The sequence below is a fragment of the Bos taurus genome, chromosome X (assembly GCF_002263795.3).
Source record: "Bos taurus isolate L1 Dominette 01449 registration number 42190680 breed Hereford chromosome X, ARS-UCD2.0, whole genome shotgun sequence".
NCBI classification, from domain to species: domain Eukaryota; kingdom Metazoa; phylum Chordata; class Mammalia; order Artiodactyla; family Bovidae; genus Bos; species Bos taurus.
Window position 1 is genome coordinate 35,953,941 of NC_037357.1, and position 23,973 is coordinate 35,977,913.

General features: G+C 45.0%; 3 protein-coding genes across 7 annotated transcripts in view; 2 read left to right on the top strand and 1 right to left on the bottom strand.

Annotated features, from left to right (window-relative positions):
• The window catches only part of BRCC3 (BRCA1/BRCA2-containing complex subunit 3), a 78,454-nt gene extending 68,238 nt beyond the window's left edge, over positions 1-10,216 (bottom strand). For both annotated transcript variants that reach the window (NM_001075790.2, NM_001435443.1), the window contains exons 1-5: positions 10,075-10,216; positions 9,244-9,260; positions 8,469-8,523; positions 2,053-2,172; positions 653-740 (exon numbers count right to left, since the gene is read on the bottom strand). In NM_001075790.2, the coding sequence (NP_001069258.1) occupies positions 653-740; positions 2,053-2,172; positions 8,469-8,523; positions 9,244-9,260; positions 10,075-10,197 (403 nt within the window). In that variant the 5' untranslated portion in view covers positions 10,198-10,216. The remainder of the gene's footprint in view (positions 1-652; positions 741-2,052; positions 2,173-8,468; positions 8,524-9,243; positions 9,261-10,074) is intronic.
• A 447-nt stretch (positions 10,217-10,663) lies between these two features.
• CMC4 (C-X9-C motif containing 4) lies at positions 10,664-22,170 on the top strand. 4 transcript variants are annotated; one of them, NM_001078151.1, is made up of 3 exons: positions 10,664-11,051; positions 19,124-19,191; positions 21,808-22,170. In NM_001078151.1, exons 2-3 carry the CDS (start codon positions 19,134-19,136, stop codon positions 21,954-21,956), a joined length of 207 nt encoding a protein of 68 aa, NP_001071619.1. In that variant the 5' UTR covers positions 10,664-11,051; positions 19,124-19,133; the 3' UTR covers positions 21,957-22,170. The 4 variants fall into 4 exon arrangements, with proteins under 4 accessions (NP_001071619.1, XP_010819844.1, XP_024844061.1 ...); XM_010821542.4 differs by lacking the exon at positions 10,664-11,051 and adding an exon at positions 17,776-18,140; XM_024988293.2 differs by lacking the exon at positions 10,664-11,051 and adding an exon at positions 17,776-17,968.
• MTCP1 (mature T cell proliferation 1) lies at positions 17,147-18,285 on the top strand. Its single transcript, NM_001195623.1, has 4 exons — positions 17,147-17,251; positions 17,361-17,531; positions 17,619-17,670; positions 17,775-18,285. Exons 1-3 carry the CDS (start codon positions 17,147-17,149, stop codon positions 17,664-17,666), a joined length of 324 nt encoding a protein of 107 aa, NP_001182552.1. The 3' UTR covers positions 17,667-17,670; positions 17,775-18,285.
• Positions 22,171-23,973: the final 1,803 nt, after the last annotated feature.

Consider the following 23,973-nt stretch of genomic DNA (forward strand, 5'->3'; position numbering starts at 1 on the left):
GAAAACATTCATTTCTACAAGTTAAGTTATTCTACGTCTTTCCAAAGAGTCAGGTACAGACAAAAGATGACCATGATTAGAGAAAAGGGATAAAAATCAAAGGAGAGAAAACGATTTTGTTAAATTATACTAATTAGAGGGGTGAGAAGGTAGGTTCAGAGCACCAAGAGCTAGGATGATATATATATGTCAAAGAGAAAAGGTAAACATCAAGTTTGTAAATGTCCCCCTTCACATCTTTGATTCTTCCGAATGGGAGTGTACTAGACAGGCACAATCAGCAATTTTCGGTTACGGTTTATTTATTATTAGTGATAAGATTCTATTTGGATATCAGCCAGTTGTCAGGTTTTAGTCCTGATTTCCTGAACAGTGTCAAAATGGAGCACTGAAATTTTATCTCTGTGAACAACAAATTGATATGACATAAGTCAGTGCTTTTAAAACCGCAAAATGAAAATAAGGACATCTGCTTAAAGAGAGGACTTCCCTGGTAGCTCAGATGATAAAGAGTCTGCCTGCAATGCTGGAGACCAGGGTTTGATCCCTGGGTCGGGAAGATCCCCTGGAGAAACCATACGCCATGTAGCGGAGAAGGAAAAATGATATTCATTTCTAAAAACAATAAACACTGCAACCCCAAAATACTTACCAACATGTGAAGGCCAAACAGTTATATGGGGATGGGAGTGATACCAACCCACAACTCTCATGGGACGACCTGTCAGTTCAGCCAACCTGTGTGTCTGTCAAGGTATTTTCAACTTGTGGAAACAGAATCCATGATGCTAATAAGGGCTCAGAGAGCATCTTAAAGTTTCAAATAAACCCGTTACAATTTAATGTCAACAAGTCTAAAAAGGTCAAAGGTCAATACCAAAATTTCCCACACTTTCCATCTAAAGACAAAGGTGTTTCTTTTTTTAAAAAAAAAAAAAAGCAGAATTCATTTGGTTTCCATTCTTGGATACAGTTATAACCTCTTAATCCAGTTTAGCTAGTATTTGGATGTCACATGATTAACTTAAGTAATCCTCTATTCTCTCTCTGGTCCAATCTATCCTCATTCTCTTAAGAAGTGCAAAATTTTGAAAAAGTCATGTGGGGGCTTCCCTGGTGGCTCAGTGGTGAAGAATCTGGCTGCCAGTGCAGGAGACACAGAATCGATCCCTGATCCGGGAAGATCACACATGCCATTGAGCAACTAAGCCCACGTGCTGTAACTATCTGAGGCTCTAACTTGAGATAAGAACTCAGCTGAAAAGAAAAAGCTGTCCCCTTCTGTTGCTGGTTCATTTTCCTGCAAATGTCTTACATTGAAACCCAACAGGCCTTTCTACACAACTAAGTCTAAGATGACTTTTTAAGGAATTCCCTGGTGGTCTGGTGGTTAGGGCTCCATGCTTCTACTGCAGCACCATCAGTAAAAGACTGAAAATAACCTCAACATCTGCATGAGGTCAGCTCAACCATCCAGGGCTATGTTATGCAGGCTTAAGAGTGAGGTATCTCTCTATATTGGTGGACAATTCTCTAGGTATACTGTTATGTATCGTTACAGCTACCATATGTATTCAAAACTTTGTAAAAAAAGAAAACATTCTTATATGTTTCTGTATGCAAAGAATTCAACCATAAAGACACATGAAGATGTGATAGTCCTGGTTATGCCCAGGGAGGAATGGTTGGGGAACTGGGGCATGGAAACTGGAGAGAAATACTTATTTTTTATACACTATTGTACCTTTTAAAAGTTTCTACCATGCATGTTTTCTAGTTTTCAAAGTTACTTTTCAATTGACTAGAAGATTAACTTATTCCAAAGGAATGATAAATTATTAAAACCACTGATGCAAATTTGATTTGTTATGGTTGACCTGTGGAATCCAGAATTGTGGGAAGCAAATGCCCCATCTGATCACTTAACCAAGCAACTGGATCTAAGGGGTAAATATGAGAACTGGGAAACAGTCACCAGGCAGAAAAGGAGCAAACAGAGGAACCTGGAAGCCTAAGAGCACATAAACGCTTCTTATCGACCAGTAAGGATATCTCTGCCTCTGTTGAAGCCGCAGACAGCTGCTCTGGAGAAATTTCCACACGATCCTTCCTCTTATCGGAACGACGCAGGATGATGACAGAATGAATGTGAACAATTCTGACGGTGTCAACCTACAGGAAAATCCACAGAAATGTTTACTTCTGTCTCTCTCCAATAATTATCTCCTCCTGCAATTAGTGGACACATCGTATTACACTATCAGGTCAAAAAGTAGCCATCTTAGAAAACTGGGATTTTTCTCATGCATGATGGAATGTTTCAAATACATCCAAACTCAATATATACATTTCCAAACAAAATGTGAGATTTATACCAAGGGAGGACTTTGGCAACAATCAAGTAATAATCATTTGATTTCCAACTATGTGCAAAAATACAAGGCTGAGTGCCGACCACCTAACATGTGGTTGCACAGCAAGAATCATACGTGAAACTACATTAAAATAATGCAGTAAATAAATGCTACAGAAGTGCAGAGAAAATGAGTCACTTATATTGAAAAAAAAAAAAAGAAAGCTTTCCAGAAAAGGCAGCCGAGTGTATCTTATCTCCTAATTGTTGTGTGTATGTGCACAGATAGACAGAATTTCCATAGATGCCAAATCAACGTCAGTAAGATGTTTGGGAGACAAACTGGCCAACTGATTGAAATCGAGAACTCGAGGTGGAATGGCAGACAGGCTGAGAAATGTTAGAGTGGAAATATACAAGGTCTCGGGTAGCAAGCCGTGGTCTGCAGGATGACATCCAAGGAAGGAGACTATTGCAGATCGCTTGACCATGAAGTACCAGCCTGTGTGTATGTCCAAGATGGAAGAAACAGACTAGATAATCATTAAGAAGAATCTGCAAGATTTTGGAGCCTATGTAGCCTAAGTGATGCAGGCCAGGAAACTGTCAAGGTTGAAACTCAGAACAGAGGAGGCACATCTAAGCTTAGAAAGGCTCTAGGAGAGGGAAGATGAGAGCGTTTTCAGATGAGCTGAACTCAGGTGAGAGTCTGGAAATCAAGGCAAGGAATTATTTGAGGACAGGGAACAGAGGTCAAGGGTGAATCCTGGGGTGCACCCATGGTTTAGGATGGGGTACAGTAAGAGGAATGAGGCAGGGAGACAGAGGGATCAAAAGCAGAACAATGAAATGTTTGAAGAGTTTCAGGAGAACAGGTGAGTATGGAATTGCCAGACACCGCAAGGACGAGGGAGAAATCTGAGACGTTTGAAGTAAGTAATAGACCCTATACTATGCAGCAAAGCAGGCTTGAGGCATGTGCGGCTACTGTGCTTCACCTGTGGTTCCTTTTCATGCCTTTTTTTTCACCTCATGGACTCTTTCATAGACTTTAAATTTCCTGCTCATCCTATAAAGAATGAGTCCTTCTCCCCTCCCACACAACTTCGCTTATTGCACACACATATCTGCTAGAGCTTACATGTGTTCTATTTGTTGACAATCTCCTCCTCTACTAGAGTTGGACCATAAAGAAGGCTGAGCAAAGAAGAATGGATGCGTTTGAACTGTGGTGTTTGAGAAGACTCTTGAGAGTCCCTTGGACTACAAGGAGCTCCAACCAGTCTATCCTAAAGGAAATCAGTCCTGAATATTCATTGGAGGAACTGATGCTGAAGCTGAAACTCCAATACAATGGCCACCTGATGCAAAGAGCTGACTCATTGGAAAAGACCCTGATGCTGGGAAAGATGGAAGGCAGGAGGAGAAGGGGATGACAGAGGATGAGATGGTTGGATGGCATCACCGACTCAGTGGACATGAATTTGAGTAAACTCTGGGAGATGGACAAGGAAGCCCAGCATGCTGCGGTCCATGGGGTCACAAAGAGTTGGACATGACTGAGCTGAACTACCAGAACATCACATCCTCTGTCGTCGCCTTCTCCCGCCTTCCGTCTTTCCCAGCATCAGGGTCTTTTCCAATGAGTCAGCTTTTTGCATCAGGTGGCCAAAGTATTGGAGCTTCAAGAGACATGAATTTGAGCCAACGCTGGAAGGTAGTGGAGGACAGAGGAGCCTGGCGTTCTGCAGTCCACAGGATCACAAAGAGTTGGACACAACTTAGCAAATGAACAACAACTACTAGAACATAAGCTCCTTAAGGGCAAGCAACATGTTTTAGTTATTTTCTAACCCCAGCCACCGTACAGTATCTGGCAGGCACAGAGGATACAATAAAGAAAATCAGGGAGTTTCCCTGGTGGTCCAGGGGCTAGGACTCTGCACTTCCAATGCAGGGGGCCTGGGTTCAATCCCAGGTTGCGGAACTAGATATCACATGCTGCAACTTAAGAGTTCACATGCTGCAACTAAAGATTCCACATGCCACAATGAAAAACATCCAGTGGGCCACAACTATAGATCCCGCATGCCACAACTAAGACCCAGTGCAGCCAAATAAATCATTGTTACCTTTAACACAAAAAAGAAAAGAAAAGTAGAGACAGAAATAAATTCAACCTTCCAAGGAGCAACAAGGCAAGAGCTGACTTTGGAACAGAAACAACCAAGCATAAAGAGAATGGGTGACATTTTCATGTGCAAAAAAACCGAGAGATCATTATCAGCCCAGAAACGCTAAAAAGAGAAAGGAAAATCTCAGGTATGACAAAGTGAAGAACACTGTAAAGGGTAAAATATGAGTAAATACAAATACAGCTAACTGTACAGAACAGCATGACAATGTCATGTGGGGCTTAAATAGCATATCAATAAAATCCACGCAAATAGTAATCCAAAAGGTGGGAGGATGTAAACGAAATTTCAATGTTCAAAGTTCTACTGTTATCAGGGAAATATTAAGAACAGTAATTTGTATTAGACTAACAAATCAAGAATGCCTACTGCAATATGTAGGATAATAACTACAAAAAGAGTAAAAAATGTTATATCTAATTAATGGAGGATCACAGGGAAATAATATACTGATGAATCCAAAAGAAGGCAAGGAAGGAGAGACAAAGAAAAAAAAAGAAGGTCAAATAGAAAGGAAAAATATGACAGTTATAACATATATATCTATAGATCTGTCTGGTGTGCATGTTATATATATATAATTACAGTAAATGTATTTGGACTAAACAGTCCAATTCAAATGATTATCAGACTAGATTTTTTTTAAAAACTACAGGCTGCCAATAAGAGACACTTTCAAATATTAGTACACAAAAAGGCTAAAAACAAATGGATGGAAAAAGATATTCCATGCCAACATTAACTAGACAGATAAGGTTGCTCAACTCATGAAGTTTCATATCGAATGTGCATGGTACAAACTGACAGAGAATTCAAGATGAGGACATGGACTCTGAAAAAATCAAATTACATCATTAAACTATTTTAACAGGAGTTGCTGCCCAGGGTGAATTTTCTCTCTTTCTCTACTCAGAGAAAGGTTTAGTGCCTAACAGGAATGAAAAAAAGAAGTTTAGTATAGGGTGGTGAGACCAGCCCAGGTCTCAAAAAGAAAACAAAATAAGCACAGAAGTCACAGAGGACTGACAGATGTCTGCGAAAGTCACAAGGAACTGAAGGGATTGAGGAACAGACTGTTATGGTCATAGTCACACAGGAAAGAAGATATTCCAGCTGGACTAGATCAGCCCCTACCCTTTTCCAGTTCCTTTTGTGCTTCTGCCATGGTACAGATCAAAGGTCAGCAAACTATGGCTGGCCTGGTCTCCCTCGGGCCAAACCTGGCCATGTTCATTCATTTATCTTCCAGTATCTGCTTCTGCACCATGCTGGCAGAGGAACTACAGCAGAAACTGTATGGCCCCCAACGCTAAACATATTTACCATCTGGCCCTTTCCAACAAGTCTGCACCCCCTGGCATGGCACTCCAGGGATCCTGGGCAGGTAACCCTAATTTCTTACTGCACGGGAGGTATGCTAATTCAAACAAAATGTGTTTATCAAGTCTGTACGATATGTGAGGCACTACATGAGGGCTAAAGTATACAAAGATAAACAGGATACAGTAGTCACATCCAGGAAGAGAGACAGGCAGGGCGACAACTCAAAGACAACATCCCTGATGTACCCTAATCGATATGCTACAAGTCAGGGCAGGTTCCTTTAAGGCATCTGCACTGAACCACAAGGGAAAGGGAGTCAGCCAAACAGAGAAGGATAAGCAAGAAGCCCAGACATAATACCCAGCAGACAGAAGAAGTGAAACAGCACAGCATCATCTGGAAACTGACATCATTTGCCATGGTTAGAACTTGAACCCACCTAGAGACATGTAAGGAGAGAAACAGATATGAAGTCAGGAAAGATCCTGACTGCTTCACTAAGAAGACTTCATCCTAAAAAAAAATAGAAAACCCACTGCCTTTTCAGCAGACTTGTAGCAGAGTGCTGTTCTCAAAAGATCACATCCTAAGCAGTCACAAGAAAAGCCTACAGGCAGGACAGACTCCTGGCAAGGAGACTGTGGAGACGCTGTGGTTCCCAAACGTGGCTGCACATGAGAATCACCTGGGGACCTTTGCAGACTGCCGCCACACAGGTCTCACCAAAAACCGAGTCAGAATTGGGATTCTGTAGAGACTATTTCACGATTCCAAGATGCGGCTAGGTATGGGAACTACTATGGCAGGAGGAATGTTGGAGGAGAGGGTTTGGGGAAGAGGAAAGTTTTGAACACTAAACATGGATGTCCAGAAGGCAGTGAAGTATGAAGTTCTGGAGCATGGGGTAATTTATACTAACTAACATCTACCAAGCATTAGCAACCAGTCAGAATGGCCAACATTTACTGGCTACATGCCACGTGTCAGGCATTTGGAAAAGTGCTTTTCATGTATTAACTTAATTGAACTCTCCCCATAACCCAGGAAGGTTGGTACTACTGGAATACCCATTCTGCAGATGATGTTTTACACACATTACATAGATCCAACTCTCTCAATTCTAGGAAGCTGGCAGCTATTATTATCCCTGTTTTAGAGATAAGGAAAGCAAAGCTCACAGATGTGAAGTCACATGCCCAAAGTCACACCATAAGTATCATAGAAAGTGTTTGCAGACAGATCTGTCTAACCTCAATGTCTGCTGAAGGTAAAGCCACAGGGAAGTTCATGTTGGCCAAGAAGACATCCTTGGAAGAGGAGATAAAGGCAGAAACTCGGAGAATACCATATTTGAGGCAGAGGAGGAAAAGTCCATAAATGATGAGAGGGAGAGAAGGAAGAAATAGGTAGACACAGCTATTAAAGGAAGGACACAAAATAAGTTAACTACAGGGACAGACAGAATTGAGATGTTATTTTTCCTTCCTTTCTGAAAAAGACAGTAATTGAAGCACAGCTGTATTCTAAGGGAAAAAAGCCAGATCACAGGAATAGGCTGAAAACTCAAAAGAGAGAAAGGATATTTGAGAAGCAAGGTCTGTGAAGAAGCTATAGCTTTAGACAGGAGTAAATTTCTTTCCTAATTATGGGAAGAAGCAAGGCAAAGTGGTTTAACATGGAGAGGACTGTATGTGCGGGTAATAATTAGATGGAGTTGTTGCCTGATAGCTTTTATCACCTTCATCATCTGCTTCATGGGAGGACAGAATTCACTTTTATTGTATTTTACAGAAGCGGTGGTCTGCAACACACTGGGGGGGAAATTAACTGGTCCTAAAGCTAAAGGAGATCAGTCCTGGGTGTTCATTGGAAGGACTGATGCTAAAGCTGAAACTCCAATACCGTGGACACCTGATGTGAAGAGCTGACTCATTGGAAAAGACCTTGATGCTGGGAAAGATTGAGGGCAGGAGGAGAAGGGGACGACAGAGGATGAGGTGGTTGGATGGCATCACCAACTCAATGGACATGAGTTTGGGTAAACTCTGGGAGTTGGTGATGGACAGGGAGGCCTGGTGTGCTGCAGTTCATGGGGTTGCAAAGAGTCGGACACGACTGAGCAACTGAACTGAACTGAACTGCACAATTAGGTTGAGAAGCATGATACTCGACCACAAAAATGAGAATAACAGAAAAGGTGGAGCAGAAGTGCAGACAGGTTGCCTGTAAGCAGAGAGGGGTTGCCTGAGTGACTGTTGAGACTTGGGATAAAAAGATAACAGGGATGCGAACCAGCCAAAGTCTCAAGGAAGATGGGAGAAGGGCCACAAACCCAGCAGAGGCCATCGAGGAGGAGAGCTGATGGCAGTTACTCATTTCGATGGAGTAGGAAAAACTTCCTGTGAAGAATAGGTCCCATTCCTAGTGAGGAGATTCTTCATCTGATTTTACTAGAGAGAACACCCACCCACCCCCCCACCGCCAGCCACAAATGAAGGTCTGCAGGAAGCAGGTTCATCCCTGGCTGAGACCATCAAACAGACAGATATCCATCCCCGAGTGCAAGTTTGCATCATGCAAAATGAGAGCACACGTACCTTTTCAGCAACTGTGCGCATTTCAGTTCCAGTATATGTAAATTTGGGGTCATTCCTTTTGGGGATAAATTAGAAAAAAAGGAACTGAGCTTGGGAATATAAAAAAAAAAAAAAAGGTCTCAAAGCAAAGTAACAGGATTAGCAGTTTTTGCAATGAAACAGTAAAGACAGAGGAAGAGGAGGGAAATAAACTGAGACTAGAGCTGTGCTCATGACTGTTAGGAGGAGTCTGAGACACATGCTTAAGTGGCAAGCACACAGTTTTCATGATCAAAGCTAAAGTCCTATAATGTTGGATATTAAGCACTTGAGTTTGCCAAGGAGAAATTCTATGCTTTGACGTTTCAATAAAGGTAACCCAAAGCTTTCACCACCAAAAGCATTCAAGCTGCTGGAGACCTTGGAGATCACTGTAGGGTCCACCAGGGGGAGGCAGAAAGCCACTGACAATGTAGACAGAGAAATGGATTAATAGAGGGACACAGCCCCTTCCCATGCAGGCTATCTGCCCCAAAGAGCTTTCACTTAGGATCTTGGTTCCCGCAACCATATTTTTCACATCCATATCTCAACTGCCAATCCTCCTAACTAGAAAGTCAGGTGGAAAACAACTTTCAGAGGTGGGGTGGAATTGAAACTGGGTTATTGAGGGAGCTCCAGAGTCATCAAGGTAAGTTAGAATACATCCAGTCCAAAATACTGGGAAAGCTGTGATAATTTGGCGTTAACAGTAACAAAGAGATCAAAAGATAGGAATAAACAAATAGAGTCTTACCTTAAGTCATCATTTAACTAGAGTGGGAAAGAGCAGAAAAGATTATTGATCACATTAACTGTATTAGAGGTACATGATGCAGATAAAATGAAAATCAGGTGACAGGTTCCTGTACACCAGCATGAAAGCCTGGACAACTCTTACTTTGGATTATCAACAAGTAAGCTCGGTCTCTTTCGCCCTCTGCAATATTTAACACAGCGGAAATTTGGGAGTCTTAGAAAGCCTCACCTGTCTTAGGTTATTTGATGCCCTCAAAATGACTCCTAGAGGGAACAGTGAAGGCCCTAATCGTGGACGCCTGCTTCCTAATACACTGATGTCCTCATTGTAACAGATTCTTTCTGGTCTGACTCGCGGGTTTGGTCACTGGGGTGGTAACTCCAGATCTAAAGAAAAGCCACACGGTACAACCCGCCTACCAATGTAGGAGATGCAGGAGATCCAGGTTCGAGCCCTGGGTGGGGACGATCCCCTGGAGGAAATGGCAAGCCACTCCAGTATTCTTGCCTGGAGAATGCCACGGACGGAGGAGCCTGGCGGGCTGCAATACACGGGGTCGCAAAGAGTCGGCCAGCACTGAGCACACCCAGGAGAAAATGCAAATCTTCCCTCCCCTGCCCTCGCCTCTCCCAAAGGCTTGATGGGGACCGCTGGGGGCTTTTGGAAGGCTCCCGAAGCCTTCAGCGAGCAGAGGCAAGGGGGATGACCTATCCAAGGATGAGCCGAGGGGGCCTGTGGCCTCCAGAGCCCCGGGCGCGGCCAGCAGCCGCCCGGGGACGTGGGGAGACCGCTCGGCAGGGTCCTGGCCGGGCTGGTCGGCTGACTTACCTCCCCAATGCACAGCCCCATCACCTCTTCCTTCTCCGTGCTCAGAGCGTGATTGAGACACACCAGGAAGGCGTCTGACTCCAGATGGACCGCTTGCACCGCCTGCACCACCTGCACCGCCATCTTGGCCCGGCCCGCTCACGTCCGCCTCCGGCCAGCTCGGCCCTGGCCAACCCGCCGCTCAGCCGGGCCGGGCGGGTTCCGCGGGGGGCGGGGCCTGGGGCGCGGGGTGGGGCGGGGCGGGAGGGCGCGCGGGGGCGGAGCTTGGGGCGTGGGAGCAGGGCCTGGGGTGCGGGGTGGGTGGAGGGCGGGCGAGTGGGGGCGGGGCTTGGGGCGGGGCGGGGCGTGGGGCGCGGGGAGGGGCGGGCGGGCGCGCGGGGGCGGAGCTTGGGACGCGGGGGCGGGGCCGGCCCAGCGGTACCTGGGAAACGCCCGCCCCGGTTGAGGCAGGCGTGGCCGTTGGGGCGGAGGGCGGTGGCCGGCCGCGGGCAGGACGTGGGGCCGGGCTCGGGGGGCGGCAGGGAGGCGGCGCTGTCGGGCCGCGGGCGGACGTGGTGTGTGAGGAACGGGCGGACGGCCGGGCCAGCGCCTCCTGCTCGCCGGCGCCCATTTTGCCCGCCCGCCGAGAAGAGCCGTGCGCGGCCTACACGCTCCGGGGACCTCCCGCCAGCGGCATCGCTGCCCCCGCCGGCCTTCTCGCGCCCAGGGGACGCTCTTTGAAAACTGGGTCCCGAGTTAAGGTTTTCTTTTATTTTGTTTCCAAGTTAGGGGCCTTGAATTTGGGACCACTCTTTCATTGGACCACTTCCGGTAACCGGCCGGTAACTTCGGTTCGGTGACCTCGGCTCGGAATGCGCCTCGGCTCTCCCCGGGCTCACGTCCCGATCTCGGCTTGAGTGGCCCGGGGTGGGTGACCTGAAGTTGTAGCCTCGCTGCTCTTGAGGCGGATTAATTAGCCCAAGAAACACTATATTCATGTGAGTAACCTCTTGGCAGAAACAGTGCTACACTGTATCTGAAAAGTATCACTCCTAAGCTTGGTGGCTGCTACTTTCTCCGAAGGCTTTTAGGTATCTCTGTGTTCGATACAGGGAAAGGGAAAGGGGAATTCAAGTTTCGATTTGAGGTCAGATGTATCTCAGATCGCCGCAGATACGCACGAGTTTCCTCAGCTCGCCTTGTCTCTGTGATATCAGACCCGGTGAAATTATACGTAAAAGTCATTTTCTTTGGAGGTGTGATAAACACGCCATAAGGGAAAGTACGCATCTCCCAACTGCCAAGGCTAGAAATTACACGCGGGTTCTTGAACGAGTCTAAATCAAAGACAATCTATGCCGTGCTGCCGCTACAGCCGGTCAGTGCCTGTTGGTTTGACCGGTTTCGTGTGTAGTCTGGGAGCCAGGCGAACAGGCCAGTACTGGAAAGGGAACACGCCCAGGGTGCTGCTGGAGGACGTGTTGATGCTTTGCTCTTCTCCCAAGTCAGTTCCAACCCCAATCTCCCCACAAATAGGGCCAACGTCCCGTGGAACATCTATGCCAGCAACCTCCATTGTTTACCTAAAGTTTAAGAATCATATTGCAGATCCTTCCACTATTCATTTTGCTAATGGTGAAGCAGGGGCGACATTTCAAGTGTGCGATTACATTCGACCTATCCGATTTTGCTCTTAAGCTTCGATTTTACAGCATATATTCTTTTCAATTGCTCTTCGCGGCTAGTGTGCCCTGCGCTGATGGTGCACGAATGGCTGTTATTATTGTTTTCTGATGGGACTTCTTCCGTTTATAACCACTTTTAGGCAGCACTAAAAGAGAAGAAAAACACCTTTTGTCTATGGTTGGTGTTCCTCAATCTCACATTCAACATTGACATTCTCTTTTATAATGCTCATGGGTGTATTAGACAGCTCTAAAGTTTAATTGGAGTAGAAAAAAAAAAAACTACCGACATTTATGTCAAAGTTTATTATGTGCTAGACTACAAAGCATCTCTATGTCTCATATGTGTAAACTGCCCCAGTTGGAACCGGCGTCTGCAACTTCCTAGCTGTGTTACCTCATGCAAGTTAGCTAACTTCTCTGTGCCTTACTTCCGTCATCTTTAAGTGAAGGTAATCGTAGTATCTAATGAGTGATTGTGAAGCTGGCAAGGGTCAATATATATAAGACATGTAGAAACTGCTAAGTAAGTGCTGACAATCATGATCAATATGTTCTTTTATCATTTAACATTTTAGAAAGCTGGAGTGTAGACAGCTTAACTTATCCGAGGTCACAGAGCTAGTAAGTTGCAAAACCAGCATTCATATACAGGCCAGGCTGACTCCAGGGCTGGCATTCTTGATATTAATAACTTCACTCATTGTAATTAGATGAGTTTATTAATTCACTTCAAATAAAATAAGTGTATTCGACTGATTTATGTTTGAAAGCTGTTCAAACACCTGGAAGTTAAGCCAAATTGTAAATTTTTAAAAAGACACAATAATTCATTATATACATGAAAAATAATGGTTTTACTTACATACCTAAGGAAGTCCTTCTTTGTGATCTGTCATCTATTTAAAGTAGTTTACAAACCGCCTTACTAAGAAATAGTCTATCTAGGCCAGTGTGGTCCCTGGTCATATTCAGGTTACCATCAGGGTAACCCCCATGGGGGCAATCTTTCTTAGTGTATTCATGGGTATGCTCAGTCGTTCAGTCATGTCTGACTCTTTGTGACCCCATGGACTGTAGCCTGGCAGGCTCCTCAGCCCATGGAGTTTTCAAGGCAAGAATTCTAGAGTGGGTTGCCATGTCCTCCTCCAGGGGATCTTCCCCACCCAGGGATCAAACCCACGTCTCTTGCATCTCCTGCATTGGCAGGTGAATTCTTTACCACAAGTGCCACCAGGGAAGCCCTACATTCATGGGTAATAAAGGAATATAAACACTTTTTTTGGCCACACCGTGAGGCATGCAGGAACCTTTGTTCCCCAACCAGGGATGGAACCCGTGAGCCCTGAATTGGGAGCACAGACTTAACCACTAGACTGCCAGGGAAATCCCTGTAAACACTTTTTTGAGTCCACTTGAATTTGTATCTGGTAGTATACCTTGAGTTTAGTGCAACAGGGTTATATTCCGTGTATTGTATTGCACTTTGTACCTAAGTTTATCTCGAGGTTTCAGAGATTCATCTTCGTTCACAGGGCCCTGAAGTTTATGCACAAGTGTCATATACAGAAGAATGTTCTCTAGTCAGATAAACTGGAGGGAATGTTAAAGTTTCGTGCCAGTATAACTTGCCAGAGCTTTTATTATCCTTAGGTGCTTTATGCTTCCCTAAGATTCCCAAACTTACTTGACCAAGAAAAAGTTAGGGGCCAGCGTTCCAAGGATCACCTCTAGGGAGACTGTGTTCCATTCATACAACCTGTGATTCTGGGGCTGCTAAGTTGCTTCAGTCGTGTCTGACTCTGTGCAACCCCATAGACGGCAGCCCACCAGGCTCCCCCGTCCCTGGGATTCTCCAGGCAAGAACACTGCAGTGGGTTGCCATTTCCTTCTCCAATGCATGAAAGTGAAAATGAAAGTGAAGTCGCTCAGTCGTGTCTGACTCTGGGCGACCCCATGGACTGCAGCCCACCAGGCTCCTCCGTCCATGGGATTTTCCAGGCAAGAGTACTGGAGTGGGGTGCCATTGCCTTCTCTGGTGATTCTGGGGGCTTTGCTCTTAATCCCTCTCACTGAGCCTTTGCATTTCTCAGCTGAGGTTCTTATTGATTTGCATTCACAGGGCAGCTTCTCAGTCCCTTGATCCCTGCAATTGCCTTCCACTGGGCCGTCACATGTCTCCGAGTGGGAGTCCAGGGCTGTATGTTGGGGCTTGTCCCCAGGCTCACCCCACTGATGCCCAGCATGTTGTCCTGTGGGTCACAGCAGTACACGTGGTGCCTTTCCTCTCAGAATATTTTGCAGAGGTTCACAGGCCTCTTGGTAGTGATTCTTCCTAACTTATACCATCCAATTGGTTGGCCCTCTATTCTGCTGGAAATATCTCCTTTCAAAGTCAGAGTAACCAGTAAATGTTTGCTTTTCCTTCAAAACATGTAAATGTCAGTGTGGCAGTCTGTTAGTTGTTGTCAGGGCCTACCTGTGAAGTTGAGATGGCTCTAAAACCCTCAACGCTGGGTTTCTACTTTAATGGGGGGGGCGGGGGAAACACACCAATTTCTTCTGTATCAAAATTCTGACTTGACTCTCTTTTTGACATTCCTATTTACTGTTTTTCTTTTCTTGGATCACTCCTTTCCAAAGCTGTGGGGTGGGGGACGGGGAAGAGAGGCAGAATAGTTGTGTCTGCGAAATGGAAAAAAAAGGCTTTGAACAAAATAATAGCTATCTAATCGACCCAGAGAATGAACCACTCTCTACCCATGTTTATATGGCCTTTTGTCTGTCTACTCAGCATACCATGTCCATCCACTCCCAGGAACACTGACTAGCATTTGAGGCTCACAGTGCCCCAGTACTGCCCAGTACTGTGTTATTCCTTCTGTCTAGTGCTTATAATACTATATCGGGGTGGGGCGGGGACAGGACTTGTGAAATAAGCAGAGCAAAATGCAAAGTGATTTATAATTAGTGGCCAAAATGTGATTTTAGACATAAATGTTCAGTAGTCATCAGAGGCAAGATGTTTTCATCAAGGAGGCAGACATGTACCCTCTGTGGTCATGGCACTGAGATAGGCAGAGAGGCCTGGGAAGCCATATTATAGGTGAGTGGACAGGGAGAATTCAAGGAGATCCAACCAGTCCATCCTAATGGAGATCAGTCCTGGCTGTTTATTGGAAGGACTGATGTTGAAGCTGAAACTCCAATACTTTGGCCACCTGAAGCAAAGAGCTGACTCGTTGGAAAAGACCCTGATGCTGGGAAAGATTGAGGGCAGGAGGAGAAGGGGACAACAGAGGATGAGATGGCTGGATGGCATCACCGACTCAATGGACATGAGTTTGGGTAAACTCCGGGAGTTGGTGATGGACAGGCAGGCCCGGTGTGCTGCCGTCCATGGGGTCGCAAAGAGTCAGACACAACTAAGCTGCTGAACTGAACTGGACAGGGAGAACATGGATACAGCACTGGACACAATGAATCTGGTATCGGGGTGAAGCTGGTCTCAAATAATAGTGGTAGTGGCACTGGTTGGCATTGGTGACAGGTGGGATGTACCCACTGAAGAAGAGGAGGAAGTCCAGGATAAGTCATAAGTTTTTAATCTGCAGGATCAGGAGAGGCTGTGTTGCCACTGAGAGAAATTGGGATTTGGTTAAGGAGAAGGCATTCTGCCTTTGATGAGTTTGAAATAAGAGAGCCATATAAGACAAAGGGCTTTCCTTGTAACTCAGTCAGTAAAGAATCTGCCTGCAATGCAGGAGCCCCAGGTTCGATCCCTGGGTTGGGAAGATCCCCTGGAGAAAGGCATGGTGACCCACTCCAATATCCTTGCCTGGGAAATCTCATGGACAGAGAAGCCTGATGGGCTGCAGTCCATGGGGTCACAAAGAGTCAGGCATGACTGAGCAACTAACACTTACTTATAAGACAAAAGGTATGATAGGCTCAGAATCAGGTCCACTCAGGGTACAATGGGCAAAGCAACCATGATGCTCTTAAATCATTCATGCCAATCAAACCATTTCCTCCCTCTCTCAAACATATTTCCACCTACCTTTCAGTGAAGGTAAACTAACAATGTTAAGGAAAAACAACAAATCAGACTCAGCTTGTTCTGGCAAAGGCTGGGTTCAGCTCAGTTAGTTCTCCTCTCGGACTTCACCCTGCATTCTGGCTTCTTGTTTGCTCTTGACAGTCTCATTTTGAGGGTTTAGCAACCTCCCAAGCCGTATTGCAGTCCCTCTCCTACCTAATGGTCAGCCAGTGGGAATAGAAGGCCTCTGTTTTTTTGTAGTGGATTCCCCAATGGCATGTCTGCACCCTGCCCAATGTAGACATCCAGGGAAGCCACCCCGTGATGCTGAAACTTGGCCCCCAAAGGTTCATTCCTGCAAAGTGCAGGTCGAGGTATTGTGAGACCCTGAAATCCGATCCAGAAGTGGGCAGAGGATCCTTACAGTAGAGCTGAGTTTGTGTTACGGAAGATTTGGCCCCAAAGGTGTGCTTCACTTACACCTCTCAAAGAGCAGGTGAGCTTTTCTGCTTTTCTGACTTGGGAAAACAGAATGTAAAGCCACCCGTCTGTGGGAAAATGGGCTTCTGTGACACCCCGAAGCATTAAAATGAAATGAGATGGGTAACCTCTTTTGCTGTCTCTCAACTCTTAATCATCACAATCCCAGACTGTCTTGGAACTGAAACATTCCATGATATGACCTTATACATTTTCACTAAAAAGAAAACTGCCTTTTGGAAATGCCAAAAGGTAATGCCAAGTAAGCTTTCTAAGAAAACTGCTTAACAGGTCGTTTGCCTTTTAAAACAAAATTCTGATTGCCATTTAGAAAGCCACACACATGATTACATGATTTGACCTGCACAGTCTTACCTTTTAAGATGGAAACTGCTTGGAAAGGGCTTTTACTTGGGGACAGATGGCATGCATGCATCTGTTCTACTGCTTTCCTGCCCCAATAAGTGTGTCCTTCTGTGCACTGCTGTGCATACTCCATGGCTCACTACATTTTGTCCGATGCTGTTTGCGGAATGCAAAGACTGCGAGACCACCCCCCCCAACCCCTGGCTTCCCATAGCGCTGTTCCTACATGCCCCCAGAACCCCTTCCCTCCCTGAGTTCTCGAGTGCTTCGCCGTCAGCAGCCTCACCCGAGGTTCTGCCCCAAGTTTCAAACCGGCCACGAGCTTCAGATGCCCCGGGTTCAGTGTAGACGGCGCAAGTAAGCGTCAAAGAGGTTGGCTTCTAGTTGGTGGTTGCTAGTACCAGGTCCCCTGGCTCATGGGTGTGTTCAATCCAAGGCCCAAAGTCACACCTGTGTCCTGTGCACGGGTGCTGCAGGCTTAGGTGGAGAAAAGCAGGGCTAGCATTGGACCCCAAAGCCCAGGATGGCAGGACAGGATGTGGGGGCCCCACCCGATCGCCTCTGGGTTCACCAAGAGGGTGTCTACCGCGACGAGTACCAGCGCACGTGGGTGGCCGTCCTGGAAGAGGTAATTGTTTCTCCTTTGCGGATTTCTTGATCGATTTTTTGCTTTCAAGTACATCCGTTGCACCATCCTGAAGTCTCTGGTTTTCTGTGTGATCGCTTCTCTCCACCAGGAGACGAGCTTCCTAAGGGCCCGAGTTCAGCAAGTTCAGGTTCCTTTAGGTGATGCAGCCAGGCCAAGTCACCTTCTCACCTCCCAGCTACCTCTCATGTGGCAACTCTACCCCGAGGAGCGCTACATGGACAACAACTCTCGCTTGTGGCAAATCCAGCATCATTTAATGGTAGGCCTGTTGCTTAATCATTTTTTTTTTTCATTGTCCTGGGCCTCTTATGACAGAGTACTCTATAAACTTTTCTTTTTCTGGCAGGTCAGGGGCGTAGAGGAACTGTTGCTTAAGCTTTTGCCTGATGATTAACCGGGTACGTATTTTCTCTCTCTCCCTGTCCCTACCCTGCTGCTTCTTTTTCGCTCTGATCATGGTGATGTTAATGATCTTTTCTTTTCCACCCCTCCCCCCCACCAGGTGCTGGGATTCTAGGAAGAGATGCTCCACTGTTCTGTTCAGTAAATGACAATCACGACATTCACCACTGCAGTGCACCCACCTGTGGGCCTGGGGTGGGGGGGCGTGGGGTGAAAAACTGCTCAAGAACACAGAAGTTTAGAAAGGGCCATGAAGAACATGGAAAGTGGAACTGCAGAGGAAGGGTTATGCAGGTAGAAAGCAAGCCAACACAAGCATGTAGTTAGGATACGTAACTTGCCATTGACTCCTTTGGAAATTGCCATAGACCCGTTAATGGACATCATCCGCTGGACCTGGGATCTGATGAATCCCACAAAAGTCAGCACCTGCTACAGAACAGATGCCCCGATCACCAAGGACTTGGTACTGATTTAGAGAGAAGAGAGCAACTGCTAGCAGCATCAGCATCTCTTTGTCGCTAATTTGCCCTGCAGCAATTCACCTGCCTTTCCTTCTCCCATCCTGTAAATATCCTAGGTTTTGCGCCAGTGTTTCCCATCCCAGTACTGACCTAACTCAGATCTACTGAGAAGTTAGGGGGCTCTGAGGGGAAAAAAAGAGAAAAAGATTATTTGCATTCATGAAATAGCTACCAAGGCTCCTGGGCCTTTTTCCTTTCTGACATGGTGTCTTCACATTATTAGAAATTGCTGATCAGAATCAGGGGCATTTAAGTTTATTCTCTGGTTTCAAATATCTGAAGTTGGTTTCTGTAAGAACTCCACGAAAAATTTTAACTGCTTACCTAGCACCGTTCTCAGGAAGTAGTAATAGCACCGAATATTGCTGATTCACTACCTGATAAAGACATTTCCTGAGTTAAAATACTCATAGCACTTTATGTACGTTAAAAGTAAGGTTTTACTTGTTAAAAAATCTTGGGAATAATAGCTATCATGTGTTCAGTCCTTACTGCCTTCTATGCAGTTTATTGCCTTTATGACATTTAATCCTTCCATCAGTGCTTTCAGGTAGGTATGATCCCTATTTTGCACATCAATAATAAGGAAAAGGCTCAAGGAGTTAAATCATTTATAAAGGTGGTTCTGTAAGTCATAGAGCCGTCAGGTTGCAGCTTTGGCTTCTCTAGCCCAATGTTGGTTTACAGTGGTCAAGATGAGTTGAATTCAAGGGTTTTTTTTCCAAGCTATTTATATCTTCCAAACCAAATGGAATATTACACAAATACAGCATATTCATCCTCTGAACGGGAAGAACGTTGTAGTGTAATTGTTTTCCAGCAATTGTAAGAGCATACTGCTTGTCTCAGAAGAAAATTCCATCTAGAGGGGCTTTAAAGTCTTTATGTATAAAAAACAAAATAAAAATCATTTTTCTTATTTTAGTTTTCTGGATATGCCGCAGAAGGATCCGTGCCAGAAACAAGCCTGTGAAATACAGAAATGTTTACAAGGTAGTACGTTAAATGCTTTTTCTATGTTTCCACTTTATCTGTGAACTAACAAGAAACCAAGTGTTCTTTTTATCATCAGACAATACTAACTCCACTCAGAATATAATATTTCTGTAATTAATTTATCCTCTTTTCCTCATTATATCACCAAAGATGGCAGAAAATAAAGCAAAGATGGCAGAAAATAAGTAATGTGACCTAAGCTTAGGGTTAACAAATCCTGGTTGTACATTTAGAATCACCTGGAGAACTTCAAAAACTTGCCTAGAACAATTAAATCACACTCTCTGCAGCTGGGGTCTGGGTAGGACTCAATCGAAATCATTAACCAGGTGATTTTAATACACAGCCAGAGTTGAGAATCACTAAGATGAGCAAAGTCCTTTTTAAAAAAGACTAGTTTTAAATGTGGAGAAGGCAATGGCAACCCACTCCAGTACTCTTGCCTGGAAAATCCCATGGACGGAGGAGCCTGGTGGGCTGCAGTCCATGGGGTCGCACAGAGTCGGACACGACTGAGCAACTTCACTTTCATTTTCACTTTCATGCATTGGAGAAGGAAATGGCAACCCACTCCAGTATTCTTGCCTGGAGAATCCCAGGGACTGGGGACCCTGGTGGGCTGCCGTCTATGGGGTCGTGCAGAGTCGGACATGACTGAAGCGACTTAGCAGCAGCAGCAGCAGTTCTAAATGGGTTGGTCATACTTTACCAACTCACTTTGGTGGCCGACAACTCACTTTTTAAGAGCAGTCAAGTTAGAAGGTGTGGGGGTGAAAATACAATTGGGATTCAGCAACTAACTCTTAAAGGCAAAAGTTAATTTCAGCTAAAGCATATTTGATATGATTTGTCCATTTTGTTGGACCAAATACTAGAGAATTTTAGTTTTTTTAAATCAGCCAATGATTACTAGCAGAAAGCTACAAGGCTATCTGAATTTGAAAACTGATTTTTTTGATCATTTTTTTTCCCATTATTAAAGTAATAGACATGGATGCCCACAAAAACATAAAAATGAAAGAAGAGAAAATGTTCAGAATTCACCCAAAGACTCACCACCAAAGAAAACCCTTGTTTGTGTATTTCCATTGACCTTTAACTTTGATTCTTGGACTTTTCCATTTATGATGCAAGCAATATTTTTTAAATCTTTTAATCTGAAATGTTAATGGAAAATAAGAATGCCATTTTATTCATCCTTTTCTTTCCCTTCTCCAAATTGATGAAAAAGGACGGGGAATTCCCTGGCAGTCCAGTGGTTAGGACTCCATGCTTTCACTACCATGGGCCCAGGTCATCCACCCCCTGCCTGCAAAGAATGCTCTTCACAATTTCTTCTCCCAGATAAATTCTTAGGTGATTCTGATTCTTTCCTGATTTAAATTAGCATCATATGGCTAAAGGAGAACACACATCAAGTTAGAGCTGGTTACACCCCCTTGCTACAGTGAGAGCCGGAAGGACTGAAATAGAGACCACTAAATACTCAGTGTATGACAATCGCAACTGAAAGGGCTTTAAATAACATTGACTTAATCCTTTCACCCGTGAGATGGATATAAGCTTTGTAACTTGTCCAGGGTCACAGAACTAGTAAGGGGCACAGTGATGATTGGAACTCCTTTGGTCTGGGTCCAAACCTGGACTTAGCCACCCAACCGTACTCTTGCTAATCAGAATTGTCTTTCCTATCCCAGACTAACTCCCATGCATCCTATTTTAGTAATAGGGAACTCAAATCGACTACAGCTTACCTAGAACCTTTAGATAAAGTCCTCCTAGACTTAGGGTCTATCTTTGGGGCAAATGTTTTATATAAAGGACCTAACAGGAAACATTTTAGGCTTTGGAGGTCAGGAGGTCTTTGGGTAGGTGTATGTGGCTGTGGGTGTGGGTGAGTGTGGGTGTGTGTTTACAACCTTCTATAAAAACCATTCTTAGCTCATGCATGGGAAGTCGTTTCAGTCATGTCTGACTCTGTGCAACCCATTGGACTATAGCCCACCAGGCTCCTCTGTCCATGGGATTCTCCAGGCAAGAATACTAGAGTGGGTTGCCATGCCCTTCCCCAGGGGATCTTCCCAACCCAGGGATCGAACCTGCATCTCTCATGTCTACTGCATTGGCTGGTGGGTTCTTTACCACTAGTGCCACCTGGGAACCCCCCAAATAAATTTATTCTTAGCTCAGCTGTTAAAAAGGCTGAAGCTGCAGTTTCTCAACCCCTAATGCAAAGGTTTGTTTGGGAACATCCAGCAGCCACCTTAAACTGAGTGCAAACTAATGTGCAAGGGATGAGTGACTCCTCCCTAAAAAAAAGAGAGGAGGTTAGAAACCACTGCCCTAGAAAAAGGCACATAAGTAATCAGCCTTAAAGAAAAGGAAATTAGATGTGAAAATATCTTCTGAGCACTTTGTAAATCATACTTTTCTTCCTTATTAAGCTGTCGATGGGTCTCTAAATCAGAAAGAATTCAGTGGATGTGGTTACATCCTCTTTCTTCCATGTCTGTAGGCACATTAAGGTGAAAAGGACTGGGAAGTTCAGGTCTCAACGTCCCTGTGCCTGAGTTCTATAAGATCATGACTAGGGTCTGCCTGTCTGTTTTTCAGCCAACAACTACATGGAATCTAAGTGTCAGGCTGTCATCGAAGAACTGCGTAAGTGTTGTGCTCGATATCCCAAGGGAAGATCTCTCATCTGCTCAGGATTTGAGAAAGAAGAGGAAGAAAAGCAGACACTGAAGTGCACACCACAGTAAAGTTCTGCCGAGAACCAAAACGCTGCTCTACGTTTCCACCATGCGGGTTTTATTTATCCTCCTGACTCTTTCTTCAGGCCAGGTAGCAGCAAATATCCAATGAAAAAGTCAACTATAAAAGTTAATATGCCATCTATGCAGAACAAATATAAATATATTGAACAAATGTGTAGAATGGGATAAAACAGCTGCTAAAATAAATCTTTTCAGTGAACATTTTTGGTTTGATATATGTGATGTTTTGCTTTCTTGTTACTAAAGGCAGACTTGACTGCTTGTTTGAAAGGTGATAATGGAGGGTCAAGTGTCAGTAGAAAAGCAGGCAAGCTGGGGAGGAGGTAGACTCTTGTCCTCACTCCAATTCTGAAGATTCTGATCAGCCATGACAGTTTTTAAAGGGAAAAGGGGGAAGAATCTCAGGGAATCATTTAAGCAGGAGGTTGGCTTCTGCATCCTTCTCCTTTGTGTGCAGACTAGCTGACTCTTCAGATGTTATCTTATTGGCAGGATTACTTATGGGGGCTACTGGGGGTGGAGGCCTACCTACTTCTGTCTAGGAAAAGAATCAACAAGTTAGGCGAGGCATGGCGTGCATTCAGGACACATAAGTCAGGAGTTTGCTTAAATTGCCTGGTGATTCATTCCTATGATCAGGTTCTTTTAAGGTTACAGGGGAACCAGAAATGGGCAAATAGGAAAAGGGCAAAAGAGCTGCTTTCTTTATAACAAAATATATATTTGGTCTTTATCTCCATTCTTTGCACTGTGCTCCTAAAACTCTTAGAATTTCCTAAGTGATAAGTGCAATCAGGGAAAGAAAAGAGAAACTAAGGAGCCTCTTGATGAGGGTGAAAGAGGAGAGTGAAAAGGCTGGCTTAAAACTCAACATTCAAAAAACTAAAATCATGGCATCCAGACCCAACATTTCATGGCAAAGAGATGGGGAAAAAGTGGAAACAGTGACAGATTTTCTTTTCTTGGGCTCCAAAGTCACTGAGGACAGTACTGCAGCCATGAAATTAAAGGACACTTGCTCTTTGCAAGAAAAGCTATGACAAACCTAGACAGTGTATCAAAAAGCAGGGACGTCACTTTGCCAACAAAGCTGCATATAGTCAAAGCTATGGTTTTTCCAGTAATCATGTACAGATGTGAGAGTTGGACCGTAAAGAAGGCTGAGCACTGAAGATGATGCTTTCATACTGTGGTGCTGGAGAAGACTCTTGAGAGTTCCTTGGACTGCAAAGAGATCAAATCAGTCCATCCTAAAGGAAATCAACCCTGAATATGCATTGGAAGGACTGATGCTGAAGCTCCAATACTTTGGCCATCTGATGCAAAGAGCTGACTCATTGGAAAGACTGAGGGCAGGAGGAGATGAGGGCAACAGAGGATGAGATGGCTGGATGGCATCACTAACTCAATGAACATGAGTTTCAGCAAACTCTGGAAGACACACACCAGGGAATCCTGGTGTGCTGCAGTTGGAGCACACCAGTTGGAGAAGGAAATGGCAACCCACTCCAGTATTCTTGCCTGGAGAATCCCAGGGATGGGGGAGCCTGGTGGGCTGCCGTCTATGGGGTCACACAGAGTTGGACACGACTGAAGCGACTTAGCAGCAGCAGCAGCAGATAACTTTAGGATAGGGGCTGGTTGCCAGGGGAACCATGCTGCAATGTTAGAGGGTTGTAACTTTCAGTTTCCACCCCCACCCTGACCTCTGAGGAGGGAATATGGGTGAGAGGCTGAATAAGACTAAGTTCAGTCACCAATGACCAATGATTTGGTCAATTGTGACTTGTCACAATCAATGGTGATCTTGGTGACTTGTTAAAAGATCACAGAAAGACTTCCCTGGTGGCGCAGTGGATAAGAATCCACCTGCCAATGCAGGAGATGCAGATTCAAGCCCTGATTCAGGAAGATCCCACATGCTGAGGAGCAACTAAGTCCATGTACCACAACTGCTGAAGCCTGAGTGCCCTAGAGCCTGTGTCCCATGAGAGAAGCCACC

Bases quoted from the DNA above. Each gene is read 5' to 3' on its own strand.
- MTCP1 (NM_001195623.1), top strand. From the start codon at position 17,147: ATGGCAGGACAGGATGTGGGGGCCCCACCCGATCGCCTCTGGGTTCAC. The intron at 17,252-17,360 runs GTAATTGTTTCT...TCTCTCCACCAG, and splicing joins GGGTGGCCGTCCTGGAAGAG to GAGACGAGCTTCCTAAGGGC. The intron at 17,532-17,618 runs GTAGGCCTGTTG...TTTTTCTGGCAG, and splicing joins AAATCCAGCATCATTTAATG to GTCAGGGGCGTAGAGGAACT.
- CMC4 (XM_024988293.2), top strand. From the start codon at position 17,925: ATGAAGAACATGGAAAGTGGAACTGCAGAGGAAGGGTTATGCAG. The intron at 17,969-19,123 runs GTAGAAAGCAAG...TTCTTATTTTAG, and splicing joins GCAGAGGAAGGGTTATGCAG to TTTTCTGGATATGCCGCAGA. The intron at 19,192-21,807 runs GTAGTACGTTAA...TCTGTTTTTCAG, and splicing joins AATACAGAAATGTTTACAAG to CCAACAACTACATGGAATCT.